Here is a 26,281-nt window from a genome sequence, read left to right on the forward strand (position 1 = left end):
AATTAGAGTGTATTTGTTTTGAAAATCTATTTTACAGAATTCCAAAGGACTGTGTTTTCCTTAGGAAGGGCTTATTTTGCCTTCCCCCTGCCTTCCCCCTTCTTTATTTCGTTTTTAAAGAGGGATGCCTGCTTGTAGGCTATGGCAGGTTTTTAATATCCCAAGGTGCCCAGCACATATGAGTAACAAAATGTAAATAAACACAGCTGAACCAGGAAGAAGATGGAAGGTTTTCTCATTAAAGAAATAAAATAAACAGATGTCCTTAAGCACTTTGGCTTATGTTTGTCAAAGGAATGGAGGACTCTTAGATGTCTGAACAGCGGTGGCGGCGGCACATACATATTAAGCTGATTCTCAAACAAAGCAAAGAATGCACGCCGCTCTGAATTAGCTAATAGAGCTCAAGGGGAAGCATATATTTGATTTGAACCCTGACAATGTGAGCCTTCACAAACCAAGCAAGTAGATTTGAACCTCTGCAATTAGCTTTCTGCCAGTTTAAACTTCTTCATAGCACACAGAACAAAAGGGCAGACTTGGCCAGTAGAAGAATTAATCAGCACCAGCTTTTCTGTAGTGCTAATTTTATGGGAAATTTCCAGGACCATCATAAGCATATAATAAAACTGCATTCTGATGTTCAGAATTCAAGTTTAATATATAAGCTGATGATAAAGAGTCGTCTGTCATGTTTTGAGTTTCTGGATATTACAGGGAGACCAGAATTTGGAAGGGTGTATAAAAGACTGGTGATTCATAGCAAACCATATTTGAGTCTGCTTTATAGTACAGATAGCTGGTGGGCCAATGGACTTGCAACTCTCCATTCTGTCCTTTGCATATGTGCACTGGATGTAATGTGTGCCTGGCATGTACACAAACAGAACCCAAAATATGATACACTGTGATTCTCACTCCAGTTAGTTGGCTGACCATCAGGTCCGCATATACTATTTGTAACGGCATGTGCCATCGACTTATCATATCCAAGATATTCATTTGTCTGGAGATGTAAAGAAGCTGGTACTTTCTCTTACTTACTTTTGGGGAAAAAATGAAATTTGGGAAAAAATGAAAAGCATGCAATTCTTTTTTAGTGCTCTTTATAAATCCAAAGTCACTTTGTTGTTGTAGGGCAGGCTATCCCTATTTAGGTGCCGTAGCTGACCATGAAATTGATCGGACATGAACCTGGAGTTAATTCTAAATAGTGTTGCCCAGGCCCTAGTAAAAGATGTGTTACTGAACCAGTTGGGAACAGTGGCCACACTGCTATTAGAGTTAATATATATTTAAGTGCCAAGGAAGTATGCATTTGACTTCAAAGGAAGAGATTTTCTGAAGTGGAGGAACTGGAGAAAAGGAAGTTGAAATGGGAAATCAAGACATTGGAGGTTTCTCAAAAATCACTATACTAGAAGTTCAACTAGAATGCATAGGCACCACCAAATCAGCAGAGGATGTGTGAAGAGGATGCTGAACACAGAGGGCTGATCCATACTCTGATCCTGTGTAGCTCCTCTGATGTTCCTCAAACTGGTGCCCTCTAATTGCCTTGGACTTCATCTCTCATCAGCACTAGGCATCATGGCCAATGGTCAGGAATGCTGGGAGTTGTAGTCCAAAAGATCTGGAGGGTAACAGGCTGCTTTAGGAATATAAAACAGTGTGTGTGTGAGAGAGAGAGTGTGAGTGTATAAAAATATTTGCTTATAAAATTATAATTACAATTTTAACAATCATTAAAAAGTAACCTTAATAATTCTAATAAACTATATTTTAAAATTATAGAAATGTTCTGTACTTAACTTCCAAGTTTTATGTCTAGTAACTTCAGCAAGCAGCACCTGAAATACCCGAATAATTCCAGAAGGCAGATGAAACTGAGAGAACTGGAGGAAGAGGAAGGGCAGCCTATAGCATCTGCTCTTGTTTGTAAGGACATTTAGGGATATTCCTAACCCTGTTCCTGTTTTTGGGTGGAGTTTAGAGAAATATTGTACCAAAGAAAAGCTATTTAGATTTTATTTAGCTAGGGAATACTCATTTATTAGGAAAGGCAAGCATCCATGTTTAATTGAATGACTTTTAAACAACCTCAATCTATTTTTTAAAGAGTTACATTTTATGCTTGTTCATAAATAATGTCTATTAATAAACATCTTAATTTTGTTCTTTTTGAAATACTGCCTCTAAGGGTGATGTCATTCCATACCCATGCCATAGGGACCAGGCTACCAAGCTTCTTTTAGGTAAGAGAGGGTTTGTTCCTCTCACAGCACTAAAAGCTTTTACAGCTGAGATAAAGTCCCTGGCAGCAATGTCTGATTGGGAACTTTATTAAAAACTGTGGAGTGCCTTCCATAACCCCAACCTCAAAGTCATTTTTTTAAAGAAACACTGGTGGGATAACCCATCACATCTGGTGGCAGTAGAGGGATAACCTACAATGTTTTTTCACATGTGGGTTTTAGATTAGAAGCACACCAATTGTTGTAGCACCTCAGCAGAATAAGCCCAGATGTGCTGGATTTTATAGAACAAAACTCAAATTTCAAAAATGCATATTTTCTTCCATATTATGATATGGTGAATCAACTCACATGTTGGGATACTAAACAGGCCCTGGGAGCATCCCTAAATGTCTATCTGTAAGAAATACCTTTCATCAATAATTTTAATCAAGAAAGGAAACAACAAGCATTTTTGGAACTTTACAGAGAAAATTAAAAAGATTCTACTCATAGATTCATTATTTCCAAGAATTTTAGATTTGTAGTCTTTCTGGAAAAGGTTTATTGTATGTGTGTGTGTTTTTTTTTTTAGAAATTCATTTTTGGGAAGGAGTAAAAACTGACTAGTAACATAGAAATACCTTGTCTTATACATTTCATTTACCATTCTAAAAGAAATATTTCATAATACAAAGCTGTTCAGTTTTTCAGGAAAAAACAATTCCTGTTCCCCCACTATTTTTTCCATTCATTTCTGCCCCTTGACGTCTCTAGATTTGGTTCATTTACATAAATTCATTCCTTCCTCTAATGTAGAGCAGAGTCCTATGCATAGTTATACAGAAAAATGTCCTGGAACTCTTAATATTCCCCAGCCTGCCATGCTGCACACCTGCAGAGGGTCAGACCCTTAAAGACCCAGTGCAGTTACAAAGGTGCCCTTTTGATTACTTTTTAAAGCATGAGATAACTTGCCCTTTAATATCTAAATCTCATATAAAATAATATATTAACGTTTTCTTTATTTTTCTTTTCTTATTTTTAAATCAAAGTTGGAAATACGGAACCAGGAATCCCATTCATCTGACAGTTACGGTCTTTGTGGAAAACCCAGCTTTGTGTTTGAGAACAGATGTCACTATTTTCAGTTTCTTTCCTTAAAAGTTTTTTTCTGATTAGTATCAACCTAAAAGAAAGCCTTTCTGCATATACACAGGTCATGGAATCATAGAATAGTAGAACTGGAATTGTAGAGCCAAGAAGATCATTGGGTCCAACCTCCTTCTATTGCAGGATGTGATTTACATCATCATCCCGCTCAGATGGCTGTCCTGTGGGTGAGTCCACCACCTCCCTAGGCAGCTGGTTCTACCGATGTATTGCTCTGACAGTGAGGAAGCTTTTCCTGAATCTGGGTTGTCGCAGCTTGAGTGGATTATTCTGTGTCCTACACTCTGGTATCAGCAAGAAGGGATCTTGACCTTCCTCTTTGTGACAGCCTTTGAGGTATTTAGATATCAGCAACAATAAACTTTGTCCAGGAAGGAGTGGGGTTCCAGAGTCTGTATAGACCAGGGATGGCCAAACCAAGGCTGGCGAGTAGCATATGGCTCTTTGAGTTTAGAGAGAGCAGCTTGGGGTGGTTGACAGAGAGCAGCTGCAGAAATGTGTGGTGAAGGGTGTCTCATGTAGCTTGATGGAGCTATACTTGGTAGGGATTTGGGAGAAGGTGGCAATAAGAAAGAGGACAGCTGGGGAACCTACTTTGAGGTGTTTGCATGGCAAATGGAGTCCCAAAGGGGAGAGCGGCGGTATTGGGAGACCTGGAGATGGAAGGTATATAAGGGCGGATTGGCTGGGCTACAGTTGGATAGAGGAAGGAAAGTACAGTAGGCATCAGAGTGCTAAGCTGAGTGTAGGTGACGTGGTCAAGGCAGACTGGTGTGTGTTTTGTAGGATAACTGGGAGAGGTGAAGGCATCAGGGATGAAATGGATCCCAGTTGAAGTGTGAGTATAGGGAAGAAACTATTGCAACTTTGGTAAGTGGAAAGTGATTGTGGGATTGGATTAAGCAGGTCTGGATGCCAAGGAGTAACAAGAGTGGCTGTTGGAGAGATGAGTCACGCAGTGCCCAGTTGTTTTTGTGGCATACAAAGATGGAGACACACAAAACCTCTACTAGCAGTAGCAATTATAGCAATGTTTGTTTGGTATGAATACATACATACATACATACAAGTTCATGTCTTGCGGTTCTCAAGTGTCTGATGTTTACCTTGTGTGGCTCCTCCACAGCTCAGGCTGTGTCAAGCATAATGCACATACACATGTACTTTCTCACACACGCTCAACTTAGGGCCCCTCTGCAAGCTGCAGAATAAACTTGAAGAGGGATGTAGACTAAAATATCTAAAAGGCCACCAGTTGCCCATCTCTGACTTAAACTATTGCCAGTGAATGCCATCCTTGAAATCTTGTCATTTTTATGTCTTTGGTTATTTTCTTGCTGTTATTGTTGGGTGGCAGAGTTTTGTTTTTGGTGTTCTCAGAACAATTTTGATGTAAATTGAAATTATGGCTCACTTGTACCCTATAGAATATCTGAAATACATGAATTGAGCCACAAAGTCCAGAACAGTCAAACCAAGATGTCCCAAAGAAGAGCTTGTGGTAAGAATGCAATTGATTAAAGACTTTGAAGCTGCTGTTTAAAAAGCTGATAATTTGATCATCTTTCCAAAAGGACTCACAACTTTGTCCCTATTGTGTCTCCTCTCCCCATTCATCCACCTTCTTAGCATTCATGGTATTAGCATGATGCACTTTCATGCTTTTGGCTGCCTGTTTACACCTGAAATCCATAAGGGGGAAAAAAGAAACAGAAAAGAAGTGGAACCTCCCAGAACATGAATGTTCATGTACATCTGGTGCTCACAAGGCCTCTGCTGACCTCTGCCATCCAGAAATTTGTTTCTAATCAATACAGGGTTTACGACTGCAGAATAAATGCCTGTCAGGTGTAATTAATGATGGATTATGTTGCAAGATTTGCATGGGAAACCTACTGACTACAAAGAAGATCAGAATGAGCAGAACTCATATTACTTCAGCTTTGCCACAATTGGCCAAGGAAAGGTGAGCTCAAGGAACACCCTGCCAGATAATGGCCTTTCAACGTCATTCATTCAAGGTAATGTTTTTCTTCCGGCATTACCCCAAACTATATTTAACCAGCTCTTGTGGAATCTTAAGTTTCTTATTGTATTGTCTCCCTTACCTTCGCATAGAAATTTCCACTACTCTGCAGTTTTATGGTATAAGAACTTGCCTAAAATCATATGTGCTTCTCTTTGAGGTTTTATTTAATGAGAACCTGTATTCTCTCCCTGTGAACAGTAGCTGTGGAGACGCATGAGTAACTGCTTAAATGCCTTTCCGGACCAGTGGAAGAAGCTCTGATCCAAATGAGGCTGACCCACTGGGTTTAAGAGGCGGGCTTTTTTCTAGCCCCACCCAGTAAAGTGCCTATAATGCCAAAATGCACTTACTCTCAGAACATGCACTAAATATTTCGGCACAGAAATAGGAACACAAGCCTGTTTCCTCAATCTGCATGCTTGCATTTTGTTTTACATACATTACTTAAGGCTCGTTTACACATGCAAGTCTTTGTTGAACAATCAAGCATCATATGAGATGGGCAAAACAATCCAACCCCTTGGGAAAGGTTAGCTGGCAGCTTGTTAGATGTGGCAATGGGACACAGTTCTCACTCGGAGTCCTTCTCTCCTTTCTTCCCCGCAGAAAGTACTGGTGGAATGGTGGTGGTAGCAGGCCTCAAAATGCGATGCACTGGGGAACGAAAAGCCCTCATACTTCCTTGCAATGCTCACTGGCCTGGAGGTGGAGTAGTTATTTTCTCACTTCTGCATACAGACAAAGGGCGGGGGGAGGCAAAATCTGTTCCCTACGTTGGCAGTGCTTGGGAAGCCATGCTTCCTCCATCAGGGAAATTCCCACCACCACACTGTCCTAACCTTAGTCTTGCTTAGTGAGGCTTCATAAAGCCAAACATCAGAGACAGAATGTTCCTGTCCCCACAACTGTACTGCTTTTCAGAAAAGACGGCTCATGCATTTAGCTGCGATTCATCACACACTTCTACTGCCAAAAGTCTGGCCCTTTAAGATGCCTGGAGACTCCCTGAGAAGGAACTACACTTAAGCCAACCTGAGTGAACCTCAGTTAGCATTCTTAATCATTAACATCTGTGTCCACAGTCCTTAACTCCAGCTGAGCCCAGCATCATTGGAAGAACAATAGCAAGCAATGGGGCTTTCTGAAGAGAAGTTCATGCTTGAGAAGGAAGGCTCTTGTAGCACGGAATGTTCCTGTTTCTGTGGACTGGATAGGTGCATGGCTAATCTTATTTCTGTGTTAGGCGAGAAGAGAAGAGAAGTGAAGCTGTTCTATCACCTCTGCTGAGGGACTACTTGCCTTTGGATCTCCCCTAATGTCATCTAAGAGCCACCATTCGATCAGGCCACTTGATTTATTTCCTTCCTAGATGGTTGAGATAAGAACTACCATTTTAGGAAGGAGTTTTGGAGCTTCTTTTCTCCTCCCCCTCCTCATCACCATTTGCCTTGTGTGCTATTTTTCTTTTCTTTTTTTTAATACCGAAAGTACAAGGATAGGGATTGGGTTGGTACTGATATCTGTAAAAGGCCTGAGGAGCCTTTTTTCTCAAAAGAAGGGAAGCGCTGCCTTGAAAAATAAGTCATGAGTCACCTTGTGAAAAGCAAACCACAGATTAATCAATGCAGGACATGTGATTGAGGGGAAGTGAATGCAGCCAGTGTGGACAGAGCCCACAGGAAGACTTGAAAAGTCACCTGCCAAAAGCTGACATTAGGTGGCCACTCAGAGTAGAAGCATCTTCATCATCCTATCAATTCATGTACTCGTAACAATAGCAGTCATGCTCACTGCGGGGGACGACCCCTCTATTAGCAGGCTGATCAGTAGAAACCGTGATTTAGGGTCTGTGCCCACCACACTAAGCTCTCCAATTCTGCAAAGTTTGGCTCATTGTTGGTATGGCATGAGCATCTGCAAAGTGCAGCAGCAAAGTATTTATGAGAAGAGCTGCTGACTGGGAGGGCGGAGGCCTCTTCCTTGAAATGAAGCCTTCCCTAGCTGGGAGATGGGCTGCAAGGCTTGCAAGTCAGCTGCTGAGGGCAGGGAGATGCTCTTCTGTAGGCACTGCTTCTGCTGCCCTGGGAAGGAACTGCAAGTGTTTGCAGAGCACATGCCACGCATGCACAAGGTCCAGGGTTCAATCCCTGGCATTTCTAGGTGTTTACTTTCTAAATCAGCCTGTAGGAGATGGGCAAAACCGTTGCTCTTGGAAAGCTCCAGTCAAAGAAGACGATGCTGAATAAGGTGGACAAAAAACCTGGTGGGGTAAAAAGCAGCTTTCCTTCCACCTTTGATGGAAACGACTCTCCTGACAAGGCATGTTGGCAAGAGATGCAGATCTGCCAGTTAAGGACAGCTCCAGCTCAAGTGTGAGGGTCAACCCACTGATTATTTCAACTGGGTAGGAGGAACAGTTTGTCCTTTCCTACACACACACTCTTTCTGCACCCAGTCCAGAAGGGGCCTGCTGATCAGTAACTCCCCATGGGAACTGGTTCCGTTAGCATCAGCTATTGCCAAGCGATATCCTGGGGAACAAGCTTCCTGTAACTTCAGTAAACAAGGGAGCTTTCTGATGTCTGTGCAGTCTACTCATGATTATGTAGATGTCTGCACAAAACCTAAGTTCTCAAGCTCACAGTGGGGGATGTTGGGAGCCACAGAATATAAATGTCAAAATTGCTTTAACTTTCAGATTGTAATCAGTGCATCAGTCCCAAAGAAGAAAGAAATGGCAAGATTAGAAACTGTTGTACTAACTTAATCAGGTAAAGGCTCCTTCTAAGCGTCTCCTCTTTTGAATAGAATTGCTGTCTTATGTTGATTCTCATTTTAAACAGAAGCTAGACCATGGGGGTGAGTGAAAAATCTGCCTCCCCACTTTTTGACCTCTCCTCATTTCCTTAGTGCTCCATGCCAGGGATGGAAGAGCTGCTGCATGAAGAAGGGGGCAAGGAAGTCCACTCCCATCATTACAGTTGCTCCAGTCTAAATCTGGACCCAGCCCAATGTCCCTGCCAGACTGTTCTTTTCCAGTGTTTTCAGTTGTGTCCTCCTGTCTCCCCCTCTCCTATTCAGGACTGATTTTAAATATTTTCTTCATTTTTGATACCATTGCAATGCCATTCTATTCAGTGTGTTCTTATGGAATGCAACTGTGCCTTTACATTTTTATTTGTATGCAAATCTGTTAATGAAATGTCATATAGGATAAAAGGTATAAAGGATGAAGCTTTTCAGTATAATCAGGAACCTACATAACTTATTTGTTGCAGGACTACTCCATGGCAGAAAACAGGCTGGGAATGAGGGGTTGAATATATAAAAAACAAGTCTTTGCACACATAAAACCAGTGTGTTGAACGGAAGGATTGTAGGCTAGTACCCTCAGTGAGATGTTATTTTTGTCTGAAATGCTGTCTAATATGGCAAAGTCCAGTAATACATGCATTCTCTGAGGCTGCTAACTATGTTCTCTTTCACAGAAATCTTACTGAAAAAAGAAGAAAGGAAAAAAGCAGACCTAACCACAAAAATAAAACAAAACAAGTACTTCAACCAGACAGGAGTTCTTGCAATGTGTCTGCTGAATAAATACTCCCCCCTCCCTTTTAATAGGCATTGACTAGAAAAACAGCTCACTGTCCTATCTTAGAGAAGCTAAGCAATACATTCTTCTGAAGAATTAGGTTTATTGGCAGTGTGACAGGATGTTAATTAAATTTTCACATGTTTTAGGGAAATTCCACTGGACTTAGTTCCATTAAAATATATTCTGAAGAAAAAAAGAACAACATCTGTTAGAAAAGCAGCCATGTTCACTGCACTTACAATTACCAATGTTCCAGGTGGACAAATTGCCACAGTGGGGCTGAGGGAAGGGGAGGAAAACCAGATGAATTCAACAGTACCTTCCCATATCTGGATGCAAAGGTTCCCGTAAGTAAGGAGTGAAAAATAATTATTGTCTCGTCCAAGTCCCACACAAACACACGCTGTGATGAAAAAGAGGGATGGGAAAGAAACAGACAAAATTCACACCAGTTAATTGCAGAAATAAACCCATTTGCTTTACATAACTACATTATGCACATTCCTACCTGTGCCCAGCTCCATTATGTCAGTTTTTCTGCTCCCTGAAATGACTCTGCCCTTTTTCCCTTATACCCTTTATACCTGGAACTGCAGCTTTCCTCTACAGGATGCCATTCAGATGGCTTGGACTTCAACTTCCATCAGCCCCAGTTAGTATGGCCAACAGTCAAAAATGCTGGTAGTTGTAGCGGAAAGCCCCATGATGGAAGAAACCCTGTGTGAGCCCTCACATCCCTGATTTAGTTCAGAGTCCTCCTCCAAACACCTTTTCTGTGATGTCAGAATGACCTCTGCTCCCAGTACCGTACTGTAATTAAGTCGGAACATATATAATGAAATCTGCATGTGCCCTTTGCTATCTTCATTTTGTTCCCCTTCCTCTGTCATTTTGCATGTATCTGCTTTTAGAATGTTAGGCCCCTGGTGAAGGAAATGTGACACCTATTCTTGTAAAATACCATATAAATAAATAATGCATTCAGGTTAAGGGAGGGAATAAGATCACTTCATGGGTACATTAGATGTTTCCCCTTTACCCACATTTTTAAAGTGGAGTAAACCCCAATGAATAGTAAATAGTACTGTCCCATTTGTCCTTGCTTGCTGGTCATGGCTTCCCTCAAAGGGAAATTTTCCTTTTGTGAAGTGCTGAGATTTCTCTTCTAGACATTCTCTACCTTCCCTTTAAAAAAATCATAATTCATAGAATTTATAATGAAGAAAAAATTAAACAAATTTAGGTTTCTGGGCTGATGCTTCCTTACCTTGGTTACATGGAAACTCAAGTGTTATTATTCATTATTTTTGGGACTAATTTTGATTGCTGCAGGAGAAAGCCAGGCTGTCACAGTACACATAGGAAGAGATCATGAAGAGATGGAGACAGTCCCATCATCAGCACCCAACAATCTTAGGGAGCTGCCGGGGCCCCAACAACCCAACTAGGCCCACCAGCACAGATGTATACACCTGGCTACAGGTTAACTGGCTGGTCACAGCAGCAAAGGAGTATTTTAATTTCCCACGGTGCTCCTCAGATAGCATCCCCTTGGGGCATTGTGGAAATTAAAATGGCTGTCCATGGCTGCAGCCACAGGAAGGCAACTCAAGACTGGAGAGGTGTCTGTGGCAGCTAGCTAGAAAGGAAATAGCACAGATTCAAGACACAAACATAACGTTTGCACTAAAGACCCATATTATGTCTGCTAAGTTTCTCACCAAAGGGATATGCAGCAATAGTATCAGTTTTGAAACATATTCTAATCATAACTCATGAGAAGAAAAGGGAACCAGAAGGATGTTATCTGCAAACCAGACACACTATATGTGATGTGGTAATTATATTATTTCAATGAAGCGCCTTGTGATTGCACCCTCCTAGATGTTTCCAAGTGCATAAGAAAGGAGCAAGAGCAGAGAAGAAACCCTCTGGGACGCCTACCTCAATTTCCGTGTCGGCTGTTGGGGAGGGATCATTACTTCTTTTTGATCGCCCTCGTAGCTTCCCGTCAGTCCCTCTGGGCTGCCTGTCTGTTTCTGTGTCTTTTACAGGTGTTGTATATTCACCTGTAGGTATAAAAGGAACTCTACTGAAAGCCAGCATCTCAGATATGGGTCTTGCAACTGTTTAACAACTGCACAATAACACTGTTTCCTTTGGCAGCTGTAACCATTACAGATTCTTTTAATAAAGGTTCTGGATCCCTCTTCATACCAAGTGGGGCAAGGGGACAAGTAAATAAAGAACAAACAATTTTCAGCTTGCTGTTATTTGCTTGTGGCACTCAGAACTTAAAATCAGGCCTTTGTCTATAATGTAGGGCTGTGAAGAGTCCATTTTTATGCTTGAATAGAGCCATGGAAGGGAAGCCTTCCCCATCTTATGCTATGCTGCTTGACAAACACACACAGACACATGCATCCATGAACCATTTGAGCCGGGCTTGGGAAGAGAAGGGAATGAATGCATCTAGAGTAGGGGGCAAAGTGGAAGAGCGGTCTGTGTTTCAGTTCTGTTTCCACATCCACCTCCTTCCCTGCCCCCAGTTTATAGCCAGACTAGCACCTGCATGTTTAGCAAACAGAGGTCATGCACATCTGGTTTGCCCCTTGGCTCCAAATAACAAGATCTATGAGTAATCACACATCCAGGCTGTTGGGTTTGAGTAATGGTAATATTCATGCATAAATCACCTTGACTAGAGCCCCCATGACAACCATGGGATTGCCCCAACAGGTCACCAGCACAGTACATGTAGCAGGGCACAATCTGGATTTGATTTTTTGGCTAGACATAAGGATGGTGTTTGGAAAGTGGGGAGCTCTGATTTTGTCCCCTTGTCCCTTTACCATAATCAGATCACTGCTTGCTGAGATTTAGAGCGATGCTGGCCTCTCCCCTCTTGGGGAAGGAGGTATTAATATGGTCCACCCCTAGAAGCTAGGGGATACAGAACGTTTCCAGAGGGCTTGGAGGTGTTTTGGTTGATAAGGCTGGTGAGCCTCTCAAAGCCCGGACTGATGTGTGGAACTAAGACAACCTGGGCAGTTGACATGGCCCTCTGTAGTTGAGTTCATACAGCCCCATGGTATCTCCTAGAATGGAGTGCAATGAAACAAAATAGGCTTGAGTGGAGAAAAACTCCTAGTGGACCCCATCAATCCCTGTTATGTGCTTATAATCAGGCGTGCTTGGGGATAACAAAGAAACAACATCTCACCAACTTTGTTCAATCTATTTGCCACTCAGCAGACTTTTAGGATAACCCAGAGACTATACCTGATTACCTCAAGAACATCATTGACCTGTCTGAGATATGTCGTAATATATTTGCCAGGCACTTCCAGGATAAAGTATCTTGCATCCACCAGGACTTAGACTGCAGTGTTATAGGAGCTGAATCAAGTGAGACACCCAGAGCACAAACTAGTTTAGATTTCTTGAGTAAATTTCAGTTGGTACAGGTCAAGATGTGGACAAGGTGCTTGGATCGGTTTGTGCAGCCACTTCCTTTTTGGATCCATGACCTTTCTGGGTTATAAAATAATTTAATTGTTGGGCGACCGAGACAGATTGGGGATTCTGTTGGTGTACCGTGCACCCTTCTGCCCAACAGTCTCCCTGCCTGAGCTGACGGAGATCGTCTCGGACCTGGTGTTGAGGACCTCCAGGATGTTGGTCCTGGGGGACTTCAATCTCCATGCCGAGACTGGTCTGACCAGGGCGGCTCAGGACTTCATGACCTCCATGGTGGCCATGGGGCTGTCTCAATATGTCACCGGCCCAACCCATGAATGTGGACACACCCTGGACCTGGTTTTCTCGATGGGGCAGGAAGAGGGTGGTCTGAGGGTGAAGAATTTATGCCTGACATCCCTGTCATGGTCAGATCACTTCCTGGTGAAGTTTGTGCTCGAGAGTGGCCTCTCCCTCTGTAAGGGTGCAGACCCGATTGTGTGGGTCCGCCCTCGGAGCCGGATGGATCCGGATGGATCCGGATGGATTCCTGAAGGCCCTGGGGGAGTTTCCGGTTGACAAGACTGGTGCTCCTGTTGAGGCCCTGGTCGAACTGTGGAACGGGGAGATGACCAGGGCTGTTAACACGATTGCTCCTAAGTGTCCTCTCCTGCCGGGCAGAGCCCACTCTTCCCCTTGGTATACACCTGAATTGCGGGCGATGAAGCAGGCTGGGAGAAGTTAGAGCGTAGGCGGAGGAAATCATGGGATGAATCTGACCGAACACACTTAAAAGCCCATTATCGGGCCTATGCTGTGGCGGTGAGGGCGGCGAAAAAGAAATTCTTCTCCATCTCCATTGCCTCCTCAAAATGCCGTCCAGCGGAGCTTTTTCGAGTGGTGCATGGCCTGGTTTATCCTGGCCCCAAGAAAGATCTGGTTTCACCCTCGAAGGCCCACTGTGATGACTTTGCCAAGCATTTCAGGGAGAAAATCGCTCAGATTCATCACGAGCTAGACTCTACTAGTGACTCAGAGGTTTCTGGGGAGATACCAATGCCGCCGCCAGGTCCAAAATTAATGGATGAATTTCAGTTATTGCGGCCTGATGATGTGGACAAGGTGCTTGGATGAGTACGTCCCACCACTTGCCTATTGGACCCTTGCCCGTCTTGGTTAATAAATAACGCCAAGCACGGGATTGGGATCTGGATCGTGGAAGTGGTTAACGCTTCTCTGAGGGAGGGTCGGGTACCTGCCTCTTTAAAGGAGGTGGTAGTCCGACCGGTCCTAAAGAACGTGTCACTAGATCCAGAGATGGCCACTAATTATAGACCAGTGGCCAACATCCCGTTTTTGGGCAAGGTGTTGGAACGGGTGGTGGCGGGACAACTCCAAGCACGAAACTGATTATCTGGACCCATTTCAGTCCAGCTTCAGACCCGGGTACGGTACTGAATCTGCCTTGGTCGCCCTGTATGATGACCTGTGCAGGGAGAAGGACAGGGGGAATGCATTCCTGTTGGTTCTTCTGGACCTCTCAGCAGCTTTCGATACCATCAACCATGGTATCCTTCTGGATAGGCTAGCAGGAGTGGGGGTTGGAGGCACTGCTCTGCAGTGGTTCCGCTCTTATCTCAATGACCATTTCCAGAAGGTGGTGCTGGGGGACTATGGCTCTGCGCCATGGCAGCTATGCCATGGAGTACCGCAGGGGTCCATTTTGTCCCCTTTGCTGTTTAACATCTACATGAAACCGCTGGGAGAGGTCATCAGGAGGTGTGGGCTGCAGAATCATCAGTACGCTGATGATACCCAGCTCTACCTCTCGTTTTCCACCAATCCAGGTGAGGCAGTGGCTGTGCTGAACCGGTGCCTGGCCGAGGTAATGGGCTGGATGAGGGCCAATAAACTGAAGCTCAATCCAGACAGGGCAGAGGTCCTGTTGATCGGCGGATAGAGCTTCGGTGAGGGTGAATTGAACCTAGTCCTGAATGAGGTTGCACTCCCTCTTAAGACAAGGTCCGCAGCTTGGGAGTGCTCCTCGACCCAGAGCTTTCACTGGAAGCTCAGGTGACAGTGGTGGCAAGGAGCGCTTTCTTTCAGCTTCGGCTGATCCATCAGCTGTGCCCCTACCTGGAGTACGACTGCCTGGCGACAGTGACACACGTGTTGGTGACTTCCCGATTTGACTTCTGCAACGCGCTCTACGTTGGGCTACCCTTGAAGATGGTCCGGATACTTCAATTGGTTCAGAATAGAGCTGCCAGGCTGTTGACGGGGACTGGGCATTATGCTCACATGACTCCAGTCCTCTGTCAGTTTCACTGGCTTCCCATTGAAGTCCGGGCCCAATTCAAGGTGTTGGTGATCACTTATAAAGCCCTAAATGGCTTGGGTCCTGGCTACCGGAAGAAGCGCTTACGTCCATATATGCCCGCCTGCCCCCTGAGATCAGCGGGAGAGGCCCTTCTCCGGGAACCTTCCGTGAAGGAAATTAAGAGGATAGGTACTCGGAGGAGGGCTTTCTCTGCGGCGGTGCCCAATCTATGGAATGCGCTCCCCAGAGAGGTCCGCCTGGTGCTGTCGTTATTTGTTTTTCAGCGCCAGGCGAAGACCTTTTTATTCAAGCGTCATTTTAATTGTTAATGTTATTTTTATTTTAAAGTTTTTTGGCCAGGGCGACTTGTTTTATACAGTTACGTGTATTTTATATTGTTATTTATGTATTTTAATTTATTTATTTGTAAGCTGCCCCGAGGCTTTGGCGAATAGGGCGGCCTAGAAATTTTCTAAATAAATAAATAAATAAAATAATTTAATTGGGACAGGGAGGTGATCAATGCCTCCTTGTGAGAAGTGGTCTCATGTCACCTGGAAAGTTGCCAGTAAGGTCAGTCCTAAAGAAATCCTATCTGGACCTTGAAGACCTCAAAAACTTTAGGCTGATGGCAAATGTTCCTTTTCTGGGCAAGATTCTTCAGCAGATGTAGCCAACTACAAGAACTCTTGGATAAGACCAATTAGATGGATTCATTTTGGTCAGGGTTCTGAAAAAGATTTGCCATGGTTTCTGGTCAGGTTTGGTTGCCCTGACCACTGTGATTTGAAATGTATTGCATCCATGATTTATATTTTGAAATATTCAGAAGTAGGTGTCCTTTGTGGAAAGGGGAAGAATTTTATGTATACAGAGGCATACAACGTATTTGCTGTTTTCATAGACTTAAAGTGACTTGGAGAAAAGTGAATGGAGAAAAGTGAATGGAGGAAACTGTACAAGCAGAAGAAACTATTCTCCAAGCTAAAATAATTTAATACTAATATGTTTTTTTTAAACTAGAAACTAACTTAATGGCGATGGATTCATCCCAGCTGAGAAGTGAATGGGTTGGAGGATCTTATGTAACAGATACTGCAACAAGGTTCAAAGGGCTAGTGATTTTAATTTATAAATGACTTGTGTTTACGGTTCAGCAGACTAATATTGATCCTGATGGTTAGTTTTTGATTGTGGTCAGAAAATATAATGAGAAAGTATTTGCTTTGATTAATGTGGAACTCTTAATAATGACTATCCAGGTATATGACATAAGTGAAGATACATCAATAAGGCAAGCTATGTCGATGATACTGCATTACTGACAGAAAGCAGCAATGAATTGAAATTACTTCCGATGAGAGTTAAAGAAGTACATGGAAAACTGCAGTTGAGCATTAAGAAAACAAAAATTATAACTGCAGAATTACACAGCTTTAATGTCAACAATGAAGAAAGTGAAGTTGTGAAAGATTTTGCATACCTTGGCTCAATCATCTATTCAAATAGATACTGCAGCCAAGAAATTAGAAGGCTGGGACTTGGAAGTGCAGCTATAAAGGGACTAGAAAGGATCTTCAAGTGTAAGTAATATTTCACTGGAGACCAAGGCCAACATCATCCACACTATTGTATTCCAATCACTATGTGTGGGTGTGAAAACTGGTCAGTAAAGACAATTGACAGGAAGAAAATGGATGCATTCAAAACATTGAGCTGGGGAGAGCTTTGCACATATCCTGGACCAACAAAAAGACAAATAAGTAGGTCTTAGGTCAAATCAAGTCAAACTTGTCCTGGAAGTAAAAATTGTTGTACTTAGGGTGCATCATGAGAAGTCAAGACTCACTGGAGAAGGCAATAATTACTAGGGAAAATTGAAGATCAAATATGAGATGGATTAATAGTAGAAAGGAAGTCACAGCCTTGATTTTACAAGAGTTGAGCAGGACTATCAATAACTGGCTATATTGGATTTTCAATCATAGGTTGGAGAGTATCATAAATTGGAGATGACTTGATGGCACTTAACAAAAGTTCCCTGCTAGCTCAAATTAGAGATGGCAAGATTGAAACACTGGTAATTGCAAATGATTTTTCTGTTTACTTGGAGATGGATTTTTAAATCAGCTGAGGTCTACTAGTCTTTGGCATTTTATAGTTTTTCATTAAAAATTAGATACTTGCTGAGCTACGTGAGACTTTGAAATTAATAAGGGTATTATTAACTCATGTTCCATTGAGTGGGAGGTCAGCAAAACCTTTATATGGGACCAAATCATGGCTTGCATTTCACACACACACACACACACACAAGTGCGCGCGCGCATGTAAAAGCAGCCTTCAATTGAAAAAATTACTTTCAGCGCTACAACTTAATCAGGAGAGCAGTATATCAGGCATGAGATGAATCCATTCTTTCACAGTGTTATAACAGCCATATAGGAGAAATGGTAAATGTTGCAGGAAGATTTTGGCTCAGCTCAAAAATTTTGGAATATTATTTCAACCATTAGAGATGAGAGTGGTGAACTATACACTTCTAAAGATACACACTATCAATTTTTAAACATTTACTCAAAACTGTATAGTGGAAAAAGCGAAATATCTGAGCAGGATACTATTATTTCTCTTATTACTCTTCCCAAATTATTTCTCACAAACGCAGTATCTTCTGGGGTCTTTGTGTATTGAGGAAATTATGAAAGCAGTAACTAATATGAAAACTGGGAAATCACCTAGTTACACTAATAGGTGTCTCTATTCTGAGTGTCATTCTTTTTGTAGCCAAAGCAGACCATCCACATACAAAAACTGGTATTATCAACAGGCTTCAGAAAATCCAAAGGTTTGCAGAACCATCGGAACAACAACTCTGGAAAGAAACCCTTTGCAGAAAACCCCTGCCACTGTCTTAAAAAGATACAGTAGAATGTACTTATTGGACACAGAATTCAGACTACGGTTGTTCTGGAACAAAAAATTGGGGGTGGGGAGGGATAGAATGTGGAGTAACCTGAACAGGAGGCCCAACTTGCACAATATATCTAAGTTATATATTAGATGTCCATGGAGGCCATGCATGGAAGAATCTTCTACACGCTCAGCTGATGTGGATGAACAACCCACCTACACCTCAATTTCCACCCAGGCCTTAATGATGTAGCTAAATGTGTCTTGATGTAGCCATCAATATTGGTTTTCCAACAAACAAACAAACAAAAAAATGGAACTGGAAAACTTTCCAATGCACTAAAGTATTTTCTGATTTAGCATGTTTGGCTCATTTTTAGTCCCCAACACACATTCTCCTTCAAAAAGCGCACACAATTTCATACTAAGTAAACAGAACTAAAAATGTCATCTATGTCAATTTTATGTGCAGCATAAATATATCAAAAGTTTTCCCACTGGTAACAAAATATTTGAAATGAAATATTTGGTTAGGGGGAAATTAATCATACAATAAATGTTATATTCAAGTGCATTCAAAGCTTTATGTGGATATCATTTTATTGGAATATCTGGAAAATTGTGAAGACAATAGTATAAACTTCCTTATGAGGTTTGTTGACATTTAACAAGAATGATTGCAGCTGAAAGAACACACTGTTTTTAGGATATATTCCCAAAATGAGTCAATGCATCTTATGCCAACAGTTCAATTTTCTTTTGCTGAGGTAGCTGTAGCACCTTCCGCTTCACTCAGTGCTGTTCTACTTCAAGTCAAAAAAAACTCTGATCCAGAGTAACTAGCTGATCATTCTATTTCTCTAAAGGATGGAGGCGAGTCTGTGGGCACAAGTTGGTGAAGCTGGGAGGGAGCTTCATGTCCTGCTCACAGGATCCTGTGGGCAACTGGTTGGCCACTGTGGAACAGAAAACTGGACCAGAAGGATTCTTGGTCTGATCCAGCACAACTCTTCATATGCTATTAAGGGACACAAACAGTAACCACAACCTTAGTTTCTGCTTCAGTTTCCCTTCAGTTTGTTATTAAAGAATGTTTATAACAGAAGCAGATACGCCATGTATAAGTCAGCTTCAGGCCTAGCCAGAATGCATTGTGCACCGGGAGAGATTTTTACACTGAACTTTTTGGTTCCCCCATGAGCAGCTGAGGACTGGGGTGTGCCAATGCTTACCACCTTAGAAGGTCAAAACATATATTTCGACTGTTATATCTAACTATAGGACAATTGTAGACAATGATGAATAAAAACAGACTTACCGTATTTTTCTCTCTATAAGACGCACTTTTCCCCCCTCAAAAGTAAGGGGAATTGTCTGTGTGTCTTATAGAGCGAATATGTGTGTGCAGTAAGTCAGTCAGATGTGCAGCATGGTGTGCCCGAAGTCCGGGACATGTAAGCCCACCGCCGGGACGCTGCCGGCCCGCCTGCACTACATGGCACCACCTGGCCGGCACGTGCTCGGCGCACCCTTCTCCACCCGCCCCTCCGGCGCACGTGAGAGCTGTGCCGCTCAGGGGGAGGAGGAGCCACGGGCTTTAACCCACCAGCTGCCACGGAGAGACGGACTGGGACGGACTGCCCACCCCCACTGCCCACAGGTCGGTGTGTGTTTTCAAATGGTAGTGGTGAACAGCATGGGACTGGGACTCAGATGACCTGGGTTCTAGTCCCCGCTCGGCCATGGAGCCAACTGGGTGACTGGGCCAGTCACAGACTCTCAGCCCCACCTACCTCACAGGGTTGTTGTTGTGGGGATAAGATGGAGGAGGAGAATGATGTAAGCTGCCTGGAGCCCTTTGAGGAAAAAGGCAGGATATAAATCGGAAAATTAAAAAAAACCCCGTCTTTTAATGAAGCCCATGGGGAAGTGATGGGGAATGTGCCTGTGATTATCAGGAAGATTTCCATGGATCAGAACGGTGCCTGCTTTATAGAAGGACCAATATCTGTTAGTTGATCAGACACATTTTTTTTTAGGATCAGTAGATATTTGAACAGCATTACCTTCATGTATGAAGTTTATTCTTCAAATGCTACTTAGTCCACTGTGTGTTTGATTTACCGTACAATATCTCATTTTTTTGCCAGAAGTTTTTTTCTATTATTTACTAGTAGGGCACCATGGACATTACTGGCTTTTTTAATTTTGTTATTGAATTGTCTGCAGCAGCTCTTGTATAACTGGTGTAGATTGTGGATTCCTTCAATAATTCCACTACTGACTAAGAAAGTGATGTCAGTGATTGTGAGCAACAGAGCTTCATAAATTCTGACTCTAGTGAAGATGAGTTCTGTGGGTTCAACGAAAACTAGAAGAGTACTCGAACTTTAAGGTCTCTCTTTTGTTAATGAGAGTGATGATGGTTCTTAATGCCACTGTTGACTGCTGTTCACTTTACAAGGCTGAAATTCGGTATTACTGTATTCTGCTATAGTTTATTAAATAGTTTAGTAAACCATTTGATTCAGATTTTTTTTCTCGTTTTCCTCCTCTAAAAACTAGGTGCGTCTTATGGTCAGGTGCGTCTTATAGAGCGAAAAATATGGTATATTTATTTGTGTAAGCAGTCCCAAGACTATATAGCAAGAGGATGGCATACAAAAACTTTGAATAAATAAATATGATGTGGAAAGTTTCCCATGGAAAAATAGTTGCAGAATTTTTCCCCAAAATTGTCTCTCTGGCATCACTGTAGGCAGGCAAGAATCACTGCTTTTAAGGCCAGTGACCATTACTTGCAAGGAGAGATGAGCAGGGTGGGCCTGTTCAAAAATTGTGAGTGAGTTGTCAGAAAGGATGGGATGATTAATGAATTAAAATTTCCTAGGTTACTAAGTGGAAAAGGCATTCTTTTGGGAAAGTACAACTCCTAGCAAATGCTTTTAAAAATATACCTGAAACAGTCCATATGATTAATCCAAAGCTATTTCAATATATATTAAACATTTCTGCCCAAAAAACTTTAAATACATCTTCTGGGCATAATTTATCTAAACCTTTTAACATTTTGTCATGCTCTTTTCACATTCTGATCCTGAAAAAAATGCTTGCCCACAACCAAGGAAAACTGAGAAGTTTTATAGGTTGAATGACATTTTCGTTTTGGCTATTTTAATTTAAAAATCATTCTCAATTTTAACAGCCTGTAAAATGGCCCTGAGAAAATGTCTTCAGCACACTGACTTGGAAATACATTCCAGTGAAAATCAGTGGAGCATATTTCCAAAGAAATGTACTTAGAACAGAGGTATTAATTCAGCTGAACAGCTCAACAGAGGTCACAAATGCAGCAGTTCCAAATTTTTTGAAAGAGTCAAAGATTTGTTACCTGCCTTGGGTCTTTAAATAGAAATTATTGTAGGCAATGTGAATGTCAGTAAGACCCACTTCTTCAGACTTTAACTTTCTTTCTGCTTGATATGTACCTCTTAGACCTCTTTAGCAACTGAGTTGTATCATTTTAAAGATGAATTTGGGCATTTCTCCTTGGAAAGAATTTTGAAGCCTCAAGTCCCTAGTGGCAAGGGCCCGTAACTCAGTGAGAGATCAAACGTTTTGCAGCTTTGATTTCTGACATCTCTAGGTAAGGCAGAGAAAGCACCATCCTAAAATGTGGAGAACCTATGCCAGTTCATGTTGAGAAGATGACTGGCTGGACCAACAGACCTGCTCAGTACATGTAAGGTAGCTTCCTCTGCTTCTGTGCTGAGATGGGTCTCACAGAGAGGAAAATCCTCCCAAGTCCTTCCAGAACAATCTGTGATCGCATCCCCACTCCTCAAAAAAACAATATTAGTTTATTTCTCTTTATGAGTAACGCCAGATGTGCAGGCTTGCTCAATAACTAAGCAGAGCTCACTGTTGTTGCACATACAGTGATTATCCACAAATGACATAGTACTTTATACAAATTATATTGCCTGCCAATGAAAATTTCACCAGGGAAATGATATCTGAAGACCATATTCCAACAATACCTTGGAAGGTAATGCATCAGAGCCTCTGGAATTGAAAAACTGAGCACACTAAGAAATCCTGGATGCTTTCCAGACAAATTGAAGGTGTTGTTTTTTTAAATTTTACTTTACTGTAGAGCTCATTATTAATTGTTTACTCAATCAGTTAACCTATAGCTCCTTTTAAATAGATCTCAATCAGTATGAATTCTAACCAACCTTCCATAAAATTAGATTTTAAAGGCAGTTGATTAAAAATCAGTTTCTCTGTTTCTAAATCAGAATATGAAACCACCAGTTTCCCCCCACACCCATCTGTGTGTGATATCCCTACCGTCAGTAATTTAATTCTGCAATGTCAAGTTTTGGTCAGGTCTCTCACCCCTTCCTTATTTTCTTCATGGTCTTTACTTGTTGAGTCTAAGTAAATGCACACTGTGATCGAATCCTTCATAGATGTGAAATTATTTGCCTTCCATACTTGTTTTTCTAAAGTTTTACCTTCCTTTGCTAAACTTCTGATCATAATTGTAGGTCAATAATTTTATAGTATCATGTTTGAGGTTTCAGAAAGATAGTGCGCTTACGCTTTGATGTTAATAGGCAAGCTTACATAACGGATGATGGAATTGTTCTGCTCTGCTCGTACTGAAGCAGTTTTTCTGGTTGGTCTGTTTTCAGACATTGTTCAGAGTGCTGGTTCTTACTTTTAAAGCCATAAACATTCTAGGATCAGGCAGCTAAAGGTGTATCCTCTCCCAAATGAACCTTTTTTTCAATAAAGGTCAGAACCAAGGGTCCTGGCATCTCAAGTGAGGAAGTGATTACCAGGGAATGTTTTTTGGCCGAGATGCCACAACAGCTCTGGACTCTCACCCTGGGAAAGTAGCCTGGCATCACCACTACCGTAGCTTAGGAGCTATTCTAGGACCATTCTATTTTCTCAAGCCTTTAGATAACAGACGCATGTTCTCCTTGGGCCTGCTGCAGCTTTGTTTCATGCTGCTGTTTTATTTTTAATCCTTGTACAATTCTGTACACATCTACCTAGGATCAGGTGTGGGAGACAACTTGGTTTAGTCTGAATTTTAACTGAATGGCCTTAATTTGCACTTCCCAGATAGGTGGATTAGAACATGGGTGTTCTTTCATTTTTGCACTTCAAAATCTCCAAATTTTGCAATGCTATTTTCAACATAAAAGTGTACAATGAAATATGTATATCACTGCAAATGTGTGCAATGGTAAATAGGGAAAATTACATACAAAAATGCTATTTTAGGGGAGTGACCTATGCCAGTACCATTTTGGGGGAAATGTGTACAAAAACAAATGTGTATTTTTGCAGTCCTAACTCAGACTATATGGAAGTAGGACAGAACAGCCTTATGACTGAATACAAACCAAACTGGCACAAACTGGAAATAATCCATCCATGCCCAAGTTTCAGTGTCACTAAATTCAGTGAGACTTACTTCTGCATAGGCAAGTGTAAGATTGCTGTTAAGGCTATCCATTGTTGTGTTGTTTATTTTGAATCAACAATAGATCTCTATAAACAATATGACAATGAAATGACTTACTAATACAATCTTATACATGCCTACTCAGGAGAAGCCTTTCCATTTAAAAATGCATGCAAGTATAGAAATAAGTGCTTCAAGTAAATACAGAAATAAGAAAGGGGGAGCAGGGGAGAAGCGCCACAGCTGACATGCTTTAAGAAGTTCTCTGCCTTATCTGGAATCCCTTCTTACTGATATTAGATTTATTATTTATTTTGGTAACCCCTCGGCTGGAATACTGCAATGCACCATACATGGGGCTGCCTTTGAAAACAGTCTGGAAACAGCTGGTCCAAAACAGGGCGACCAGCTTGCTAATGGAGACTGGCCAGCATGGTGATGTTAGGCTGATACTTTACCATCCGCACTGGCTACCAGTCTATGTCCGGAGCTATTTGAAGTGCTGTTACTAACATTCACAGTCCAAGGCAGCTTAGGGCTCAGTTACTTGAAGGTTTGTCTCCTCCCCTATAGACCTAAGATGGACCTCAGCAGTCCTTCTGAGGGAGTCCCTGCCAAAGGAATGTGGCTTTTAAGTAAAGGGCCTTTTGTGTTGCGGCATCCCCGTTAGGGAATTAACTTCCAAGGGAGGCTTGCCTGGCCCCTGTGCTGTAACGTCTCTGGGGCTAGGTAAAGACCTTCTTTTGCTAGGAATGTTAGTTGCAACATCTTTGCACTGCTGCTAGGTTTTGGTTTTTACTTCTATTTCATACTGTAGTTTGAAACGTTTAAATGTTTTTTTGTATTTTATGCTTTAAAAGTTTTGCAAACTGCCTGGACAGCTTTGCCTATTGGGTGGTATAGAAATGTAATCCATAGATATAATGCTATATATAATGCACCTTCCCTCCAAGGAGCTCAAAGTAGCAGAAATGGTCCTCCTTCCCATTTGTATCTGTAAAACAACCCTGTGAAGTAGGTAAGGCTGTGAGGTGGTCACTGGCGAAAGCTCACCCACTGAGCTTCTTGGCTGACTGAACATTTGTCCCCAGGTATCCCCAGTTTTAATTCAGTGCTAACCTTTAGAATCTGCTTTATTTATTTGGTAATGAAACAAACACACTTTGTACACACATCACTTGGTTCTATTATTGTTCTTTTAGTTCCAGGAATGAGTGTTAGCCCTGCAAACAGGACATATCCCTGAGTCCTATCCAGAGCTGAAATGGCATGGTAAAGGTGAGGAGGGAGGCGAGAGAGAGAAATTCTAATAATTTGATCCACTTACCAGGAAGTGATTCGGAGCTCTGACTGTTGATGTTGTGTGATGCTTCTTGGAGGGAATAGGCAGATGTTGGGATGGCTGATGGGCTGATGCTATTTGCAGACATGTAAGAAGAGTTGTAGGAAGAGCTGTAATACTGCGAATACTGGCTTTGGGTGAAGCTGGGATATGAAGAATACTCCTTTGGAAGAAGAGACAGTAACTCTAATCATTGTGTACAAGCAAAATACGTAATATGTAGTAAACGTAAGTAACAGCCCTGCAACTTAAGGCCTACTACAACTTGCCTTAGGAATGTTTTTCATTGTTCTTGCAAGCATTGCATGCATCATTCTAGTTTCCAACTTACATTCTGTGGAAGTGAACCATCTCTGATTGCAGTGTTCCCTCCAGAATGGAATTTAATGCTAGTGATCTAGCAGGTTCCTTTATGCATGCTCCGGTTACTACAATACATTTGATAGCATTTTCTGTTTGATTTTCTAAATAGCTGTCCCACAGAATCAAAGTGGCATCAGCTCACACCTCACTGTAACAACTTACTTCCTGATTTCATCAAACCAGCATTTCATACTGTATTACACTTGGACCGGCAAACCATGGTTTGTATTTGCCCTTTAATTCAAGTTTCAAACCTGGGTCAAACCATGGTTTGTAACCCTGGTGGGAGGGTGTGCATGGTCTGATGAAACCCAAGTGATTATTCACTGAAGTTGAGCATGAAAAGCAGAGCACAAGTGCAAAATCCGTGGCTCATTTCAGAAGGAACTTGGTTTGGCATTATACACGAACAGTTAACTGTACACAACACTGCAAACTGCAACTCCAATCTTGTGCATCTGGCTTTAGAGTCTACCAGCCAACAATGTTTTAGGCAAAGAAGCCTCTTTTTTGAGTCATGAAATACATTAGCCATCATGTGCTATATATGAGACACAGCAACCCCCATCTGTTTTCTGATTGACTGGTCCAGCAGTCCTATGATAAGCAACTAACAGTTGGATGCAGATGAACAACTTCCTGTCATTCTGTGTGATTCACACATTCTCAAACTTACAATGAAATGGTAATTTAAGGTCTCTTCCCAACAGCACACATCAGAAAATAACAGAAGACTTGCTGTGCTTCCAGGTGAGACTTTTATGGAGCAATTACCTAGCCTGGTCCACAGAAATTTACAAGTAGGTCTTCCATTCATAACCTATATGTGCTTTCCCATTGCTTCTTCTGCCTTTTTTCTTATTGCAGAAATTTGCAAACCGTGGAACAGATATAAAATACCTTCTGGTTAGTAGTAACTTTGCCTAATACAGACTGTTTCTCACAAATGCAGAGAGTTGGTCTCTCCTTTCCTCTTTTCCTCTCCAGCAAATTCAAGCAAAACTTTACAAGCACAGTCCTTTTGTTAAAGCTTAACAGGCTACAAAATAATTTAAATCAAAGTAGTGTTATTCTGGAGATGTGGGAGAAGCATCCATGACTCCAAACTGAAATTTCCCTGCCTTCCCTCGCTTTCAGAAAAGAATCCAACTCCACTCTCAGGGTGACTCCTACAGCTTGAGGGCTGGATGGGAAGAACACCGAACACCTCATAATTGGTCTGCTTGTTTTGCCTGTCATCTCCTGACAGAGTCAAAGAACTCCCCCTCCATCGCCTCCTGCTCCCCAGTTCTGAAATGTCTCCCTCCCTTTCCAAGACAGGCCAGTTCTCACACTTTGTCTGAGAATCTTCACTGGCAAACCTTGAAA

The 26,281-nt window shown here is 42.0% G+C and overlaps 1 protein-coding gene across 8 annotated transcripts in view; it reads right to left on the reverse strand.

The window, feature by feature from the left end:
• Positions 1-26,281, reverse strand: part of EYA2 (EYA transcriptional coactivator and phosphatase 2) — a 160,027-nt gene that overhangs the window by 35,261 nt on the left and 98,485 nt on the right. For all 8 annotated transcript variants that reach the window (XM_044440195.1, XM_044440198.1, XM_044440203.1 and 5 more), the window contains exons 7-9: positions 24,536-24,713; positions 10,976-11,100; positions 9,351-9,434 (exon numbers count right to left, since the gene is read on the reverse strand). In XM_044440195.1, the coding sequence (XP_044296130.1) occupies positions 9,351-9,434; positions 10,976-11,100; positions 24,536-24,713 (387 nt within the window). The remainder of the gene's footprint in view (positions 1-9,350; positions 9,435-10,975; positions 11,101-24,535; positions 24,714-26,281) is intronic.

The sequence above is a fragment of the Varanus komodoensis genome, unplaced genomic scaffold, assembly GCF_004798865.1.
Source record: "Varanus komodoensis strain SLA01 unplaced genomic scaffold, ASM479886v1 scaffold37, whole genome shotgun sequence".
Taxonomy (NCBI): Eukaryota; Metazoa; Chordata; class Lepidosauria; order Squamata; family Varanidae; genus Varanus; species Varanus komodoensis.